This window comes from Rhynchophorus ferrugineus, unplaced genomic scaffold, assembly GCF_030347505.1.
Source record: "Rhynchophorus ferrugineus isolate W39M unplaced genomic scaffold, kcgeb_rfMv2 rfM9, whole genome shotgun sequence".
Lineage (NCBI taxonomy): Eukaryota > Metazoa > Arthropoda > Insecta > Coleoptera > Curculionidae > Rhynchophorus > Rhynchophorus ferrugineus.
Genome location: NW_027472588.1, coordinates 11,513,628 through 11,521,512, shown reverse-complemented (window position 1 = coordinate 11,521,512; position 7,885 = coordinate 11,513,628). Strand labels below are relative to the sequence as shown.

At 31.9% G+C, this 7,885-nt stretch overlaps 1 protein-coding gene across 1 annotated transcript; it reads left to right on the top strand.

The window, feature by feature from the left end:
• Positions 1 to 248: 248 nt before the first annotated feature.
• On the top strand, positions 249 to 2,989 carry LOC143202068 (mast cell protease 1A-like). Its single transcript, XM_076413339.1, has 3 exons — positions 249 to 571; positions 2,302 to 2,512; positions 2,566 to 2,989. Exons 1-3 carry the CDS (start codon positions 324 to 326, stop codon positions 2,890 to 2,892), a joined length of 786 nt encoding a protein of 261 aa, XP_076269454.1. The 5' UTR covers positions 249 to 323; the 3' UTR covers positions 2,893 to 2,989.
• Positions 2,990 to 7,885: the final 4,896 nt, after the last annotated feature.

Here is a 7,885-nt window from a genome sequence, read left to right as displayed (position 1 = left end):
ATCAATCATCTAGTTTTAATTTTGACGAATACTCATCACCTGATAATTCACAAAATAACATTCTGAAAACAATTTATTGAACGTTTATTTAACACGAACAAAAAATACCGATATAAAACAAATCAATTACTTTCGTATCAATTTTTACTGTTTCAATGCACGAACGATATAAAATTTTACAACTTTTTTGCGTTATAAATTTTATTTCCCCTAAAAAACAATTCCCGACACACGCAAAACCGATAACAATAATAACTGTATTTTTTTTGTGTTCGTCTTTCGTAACAAGTTTGGAAACATGTAATCGACTAGTAAGCGCTACCATGTGGTATGATGTGATACTCATTTTCGTGATATTGACTTACTTTCGAGCCATCGAGGGTAAACGGGAATCCGTATATCAGCGGTCAAAGAACAGAATATCCTATGGACGAGAATCCGAAGACAGCGGAAGACCGTATATGGTTTATAATGTTATCATTATGAAAAATGGTAAAGTTAAATCGTGCGGTGGAGCACTAGCGTCATCAAGATATATTATAACGGCGGGCCATTGTTTCCCAGAAGATAGGTATAAAATGGTGTTTTTTTTTCTTAGTTTAGAGTCACTTATGTGGCTGTGGGGCCATATATGGATAAGATAGTTTAATTTGTTTTTATACGTAGTACTAAACGAAGTTGTTTTGTTGAATATTAATAGATTTAACCTTCAACTTGTTTAAAAACTTCAACGTGTTTAAAGAAGCAGAAGAAAAAGAAGGCAATGTATTACTTATTAATATTTTTATATCAGTTTGGCTAGCTACGGTTATATTCTGCAGTAATTTGTCCTACAGTAAAATCTAATAATTTGCGTAATTTTCAGTATATATCACACCGGTGTTTTGTATCTTTATAATGTTTATATTTAAATAGTTTCAATTTAAATACACTGGATCTTGTTGAGTATATATTAGAAGGGAAAGGTACACAATAATTCGTAGGTTTTTAGTCATAAGATCTTGCACTACCTTTAACCAAACTAATTTAATACTATATATAGTAAATTGTTGAATAGAATTTCATGGGAAATAGTTCATGGGAACCCTCACTCTTCAGTAGGTAAAGTACGAGTAAGAGTAGTAGCATATAAATTAATTTATACTGCTTTAGATTTCAAAAATCTTGATATATAACTTAATGTATTTCTTAAATGCTTTAATTCTATTATAACATTTCAATATGATATATTCTCGCTAATAATAGTTTACATCTTCGTATATACTTATATGTTGGTTAAAATTATATTTTTCCTATTTCACTCTTTTGTTCTGAACTATCCATACTTGATACAAACATATTTTAATACATTTTAATCTACTTTTAAGAGGTTTAGTTATGTCAGAATTAACTTATATAGACTTACATATCTTATTAACAGAATTAGCTATATATAAATATATATTATTTTAATAACAAAACCAATGAAAACCAAGCCAAAATAAGTAGGCAAAAGTAGTTTTGGGCTTCTTGAGGTTTCTCGAAGTGACTTTACTAATAAATTAGTTACGTAAACATTAGTTATCACTGATGGTAATAGATGCTACACTTTTGACAAATTGTTCATAGTGGCAACCTTTTTTTATTATATAGTTTAAAGTTAGTGCTGCAGCATTTGTTGCATTGTCTTTATCGAGAAGAAGATGTGCTTAAAAATATTTTGTTAAGAAATATGGTCCAACTTAGGTATTGAAAAAGAGCCAGAATTACTTAAAAACAAGGAGATTTTATTTTCAATGAATTGAAGGCCAGTTTCAGCGCTTGATAAAGTTAGTTTTGCATCGTATTGTTGCTGTTGTGTATATTGTAACAATAATTCTCAATATTCTATGAAATTAGTAGACTGTATTATCTTATGTTCTGCTATCCAGGAAATTTAGTTTACTTGTGACTGGCGCTGATCGAAAATCCATGTGATTGGGCGACCAAACATGCCATTAATGAATGCCTCCATTTTTACAATCTCCATATTATATACCTTGTGATGTGTAATTACTTAAATTATTTGAAATGTAGCTGATCGAATTTCTACCTCCCTTGTTGTATAATTCCAATTTAGTAACGTACCTCAATTGCATGAATTATAAATTAGATAGTATTCCTTAATTGTATCAAGGATATAAAATCAGTTATAGCAATCAATGGACAATACTTCAAGTAATTTATTCATTAATGTTGTTGATTATTATTGAAATAAAATTATATTTAAACAAAAACACAAATATTTTAAATTTCCAAGTATATTTAGTGAAATAATTTTAGTGATATCTGGTCAATAGCTGTTGTATACGGTACCAACGACATTACCTCCAAGGACAAGGGACACCAAGTAACGAAAACATATATCCGACATCCTCTGTACAACGTTCGCAGTGATGGATTTGCTCAAAACGACATTGCTTTAATAAAACTGGACGAACCACTCAATTTTACCGACAAAGTACAAACCATACGCTTACCAAACAAATCGAACGTAAATATGTTGACCTAAGATCATTAACTATTACTCAATTATTCATATTGTAGGAACACGAATCATTCCTTGGTGCCAGTGCTACAGTTTCGGGATGGGGTCTGACCGAAACCGGACACCCATCCAACGTTCTAAAGGAAGCGAATGTGAAAATAATCGATGACGATATCATCTGCAGAGGTCCAAGGTCTCTAATTTGCGCTATCGGAACAAATGATGAAACACCGTGTTCAGGAGATTCCGGATCACCCCTGATTTGGAACGATGTACTGATTGGGATCGTATCAAGTGGCTTTTGCTTCAGCGATTCGTATTACACGAGAGTGACTCGATACCTAAAATGGATTGCGCAAAACAGTGATATCAAAATTAATAACTAGATGTTGATCAGTATGTCATCATTAATACCCACAAAATGGACATTGATATTGTAATAATTCTATTTTGAGTAATAAAATATACGTCATCTAATTACAAGGAGTATGCGTACCCCATTCTATTTGTAGCATTGCTTAGTTACAGAAAACCCCTTATTATAAGTGTAAAAAACTTGTAGTTAATGATTTAAACTTAAATTGTAATTATATGAATATGATAAATCATTAGAAATCAAAAGGTTTTTAACTAAACCATTTACATTTTAAGAGTACAGTGAGAAAAATAGAGGGGGATAGTGTTTCGTGAGAAAAGCACGGTGGCATATTAACTGATGACTTAATCAACTGATGGTCAATGACTTAATTATCGAAAGTACCGTTCAATGATAACCGGTACCATTGGTTACCAGTTGCAAAACTTTAGTAGCAACAAAAGAGAAGAATAGAGAAATAAATAAAGAAAATATAACTTTCATTGAAGATATAGGTAAGTTATTAATTTGGCAGAAAATACATTGATTCTTTTTATTGTGTATCTCTCAATTAAATTAAGAATTAGTAATAAGTAATAAGTTTGGATAAGTTTTAATGGGTTGTCATATTACTAACACTATATTCTTTCAACATTTTATCAATTGATATTTTTATTACTTACTTAGTACATATTATGGTTATAAACCTAATAGGTTTCACTGTAACAAGTATGTATTGAAATGAACATTTTTGAAAATATAATTCTGTTCTAAATATTAACAAAAAATGTTATTTTACGATTTTGCAAAGTTACTTTAAGATAAGAACAGGTTTTAACCTTAAATATACACTATAACCTTAAATTCACCAAAAAAACTGTCTTTATGCGAAACAGGTGACGAATCAAGATCAGCTTGAAGCTATATCAGAGTTCAAACATACGAAATATATGAAAACAGTAAGTTGATTTTTTCAATCAAAACATAATTTAATACCATTTTTTCAGAGAAAATTGTTGGTCTTGAAAAAATCCATAAAAAGCAATAAGATATGCGGCTACTTGAGGCATGTAGAATAGCCCTTCATACACTGTTGGGTAATATAGGATTTAAGCGGTGTAAAGATAACCCACGAAGGGGTTTACTGGAATTTCCAGATACTGCTTTTCTAATAATACAATTTTTAAACACATACAATAAAATCAAGGAAGAATTATTGCAATAATTTGTATATTTAGATGAGACATGGATATTTCACTCATGGTAAGATGATAATACATACAGTGTAAAGACAAGAAAAGTTAATGGAAAAAGGTGAACATTGGAATAACAATAAGGTTTTGTTAGTCATAAAATTTATTAATAATTCATTGTAGACATATAGTTGTTCATGCTGGAAAGGGAAATGATTTGATGGTGCATAAGTAGTGTCTTCCTAAAAGTCTAAGGGTTACTGCCATGGAGAAATGAATCATAAGTTGTTTATAGAGTGGTTTGAAAATCAGCTTTTAAAGAACTTTGAGAAACCATCAGTTATTGTTATAAACAATGCACCATGCAATATATCATAGTACACTGGTGAAGAAGATACAAACAAGTGCATCAACAAAGGCTGTTATTAAGTAATGGCTTAAAGTACAAAAAATAAGTTTTAAACAAACTATGTTAAAGAGTGAACTATTTCAAATTGCTACTCGGTGTATATAAATGAAATATTTAATTGCATTTTATATTATTTATTTTTTTGGAAATAAACTTGAGAAAATATACATGGTAGATCAGATTGCTGAATGTGATGGCCAAAGAGTATTATGTCTTCCTCCCTATCACTATATCCTAAATTGTTATGGGGTATTACAAAGAATTATTACAATAGACACTCAGGTCGAGGAGGATATTCAAACCAGATTAAGGAAACAAGAACTAAGCGTAAAACATAAATATGCTCTCTAATAAAAGTAAAATAAATTAATCAGATATACAATTGTTAATTAGGTGGAATAGGCCTTCGAAGGATACCACTACATAAAAAAGCGCTCCTAGAACTTTACGTATACTAGCGTGGAAAAAAGTTAAATGTAAATACAATAAAACAATTCTAACCTATAAACTGTTGTGTCTGTGGCTGTATAATTAATTATAATTATAGTTAAGTCCTTCTATAATATATGAATCAGATGCACTATAATGTTAAAATACATTACAATACATAACATTTTTTTAAATTTTATTTAGATTAATTTTTTTTATATGTTAAAAACAAAATGTACCGAAACTTTGTTGCTGCGGCAACATTGCGGCGCTTTGACAGAATACGTAGGTTCGGTGCAGTTTTGAATTAACTATATATCGTACATCACGAGGCTTTGTAATGAATTAGGGTTAAAATTATTTAACTGTCATTTTATTTTATTACATGATGGTGCCGTTATGATTGTGTGAAGGATTGGTCTCATTTTCTTCATTAGTATACTCTGGCAGTTAGTACTTAACTTATAGAAACACATTTTAACAGTAGTCATCAATAAAGTTTCAAACAACGTATCTCGCATCTTAAACGGTGTTAAAAAACGACCTCCAAACTTAATGATCGGTCTTAACGATGAATCGCATCTCCCATCTTGTCGCATCACCTGGAAAATATCAGCCATCAGAAACAATACGTCCAATAAACTTCAGCCAGAAGCGATAAAACTAATGTTCCTTAAACTGATTACTTCATTAATTTTAAACGTTATAAATGAGCCCGAGTATGCGTAGGCTTTGGCTTTTTTGACAGGGTGAGAAAAGATCCATTTGTCAAGGGAAACGCGTAAGGCTAGATTCGAACCCGAACGTCAGGTAAGTCGAATTCTCCGAATTTTATGGGGCATTATACGTGTTAGCTCTTTAACGATATCATTAGCGGTAAATCATATTCTAAACGTATTTTTTGCCTTCCATTGAATGAGTAATCGTCGAGGATGGGTCTTTTGTTGGTTCCAAAGCAGACAATTAGTTACGTTTGTCGTGTATGTTGATATATCTGAGAGAATGATTTTAAGAATTATTCGACATGGGCAATTAGGTGTTAGTCAGTGTATGAAAGAGCGTTATCTTCAGCGTATGGGAAGAATATATGACTTTGTCTGCAACGAACATCTTTTTACATTCCTTTGTATGTACGTTATATTACTTCGATTTATATTTTCAACAAGGCTGCTATTATTCTCTCACTAAATTTAACTCACAATGAAGAATAATTACTAATACTGAACGTATTTTGTTGAAATTGTAATTAGTAATTGATTTGATGGTACGTAACAGGTCAATTGAAAAGTTCCCGGACTACCATAGTGAAACACATATTTTTGGTAAAATTAGATTTTTAATTCAACATAATTCCCTTCAAGGGTGATACACTGATTATAGTGACCGTAAAACTTTTGGATACCATTTTTGTAGTACGATTTGTCCTTTCCTTCAAAATAGGCCTCAGTTTCGGCGATCATCTTTTCATTCGACGAAAATTTCTTTCCAGCGGACATTGTTTTGACATCTGAGAACAGGAAATAGTCGCTGGGGGCCAGGTCTGGAGTATACGGTGGATGAGGAAGGAATTCGAAGCCCAATTTATCAATTTCTGTCATCGTTTTCGCTGATTTGCAGTGCATTGTCTTGGTGAAGCAGCATTTCCTTTTTCTACAAATGCGGCCGTTTCTCGGCAATTCCGTCCTTAATACGGTTAAATGACGTTATGTAACAGTCGCTGTTGATGGTTCTCCCTTTTTCAAGGTAGTCAATGAAAATTATTCAATGCGTATCCCAAAATACAGACGCCATAACCTTGCCTATAGATTGGAATTCGGAGTGAAATGATGGAGCCATAATTCATTGTCACATATCGACGTAAAAACTCGGGTTTATTACGCTTGATCATCTTCAAATACTTCTCGGAATCATCAACTCCTCGTTGCTTTTGGTCAAAAGTGAACTTGCACGGCACCCACTTTGCACAGAGCTTTCTCATACCGAAATATTCGTGAATGATATGATGTACACGTCCAATTAATATCATTCAATTTCACTTTACGGTCATTCAAAATAATTTTGTAGATCTTTTAAAATGTTTTCGTCGGTAACAACCTCTTTTGGGCGTCCACTGCGTTCACTGCTTTCTGTGCTCATTTCACCACGTCTCAACTTAGCATACCAATCCTTGATAGTTGATTTTCCTGGGGCAGTGTCTGGAAACTCGGCGTCATGCCAACTTTTTGCTTCAACTGCATTTTTTCCCTTTAAAAAGCAATATTTTATCAACACGCGAAATTCCTTTTTATCCATTTTTTCACAATAACAAAAATTGCTTCACTCAAAATACTATAATTCACAACCTAATGATCTGACACTGTCAAATTTATACACACATCTTTTGAGGGTTAGGGCTAACTGAAAAATATATGGATTTAATTCTAGTAACGCCATCTAAGTGTCAGGCCGGGGACTTTTCAATTAACCTGTTAAAAGCATTAGTGAATAAATAATGACGGATCTACTATATATTAAATAAATTATTGTCTTTAGAGTCATCATCCAGATCGGAAAAGTGGTTTTTTTCAGATTAAGAATGTTGTTTTTATACATCTTTTCAAATTGCAATCAGTCAGCTGAATGAACGTGATTTTAAAGCGTTCCTTGGAGATTTGCATGGATGGTAACTATGTAACATGTAGATTCTGTTGTCGCATTGTTTGTTGAATAACGATCGCTTTTCGATGTAATAATATCCAATGAAATATAATAGCCATTTTCCATGATAATTTTATTCATTTTAACATTCCAGTCTTTCTTTTTCAAACTGTCTTCAAATTCTTATTTTCAAATACTTGACATTTTCTAAATATTTATCTACCAGTTGAAGTTGGTAGCCTCTGATAACATGTGATTAACCTGCTTTTTGTTTTTGATTCAGTTATGGATGCGAAGTCACTATGGTATATCACCCGAATGATTAGTACGTCCAAATATTCGAGCTTGGGATCAAA

What these genes read in the sequence shown, in the direction of transcription:
- LOC143202068 (XM_076413339.1), top strand. Translation starts at nt 324, where the DNA reads ATGTGGTATGATGTGATACTCATTTTCGTGATATTGACTTACTTTCGA. An exon ending in CATTGTTTCCCAGAAGATAG is followed by an intron (nt 572 to 2,301) that starts GTATAAAATGGT and finishes AAATAATTTTAG; the next exon opens with TGATATCTGGTCAATAGCTG. An exon ending in GCTTACCAAACAAATCGAAC is followed by an intron (nt 2,513 to 2,565) that starts GTAAATATGTTG and finishes TTCATATTGTAG; the next exon opens with GAACACGAATCATTCCTTGG.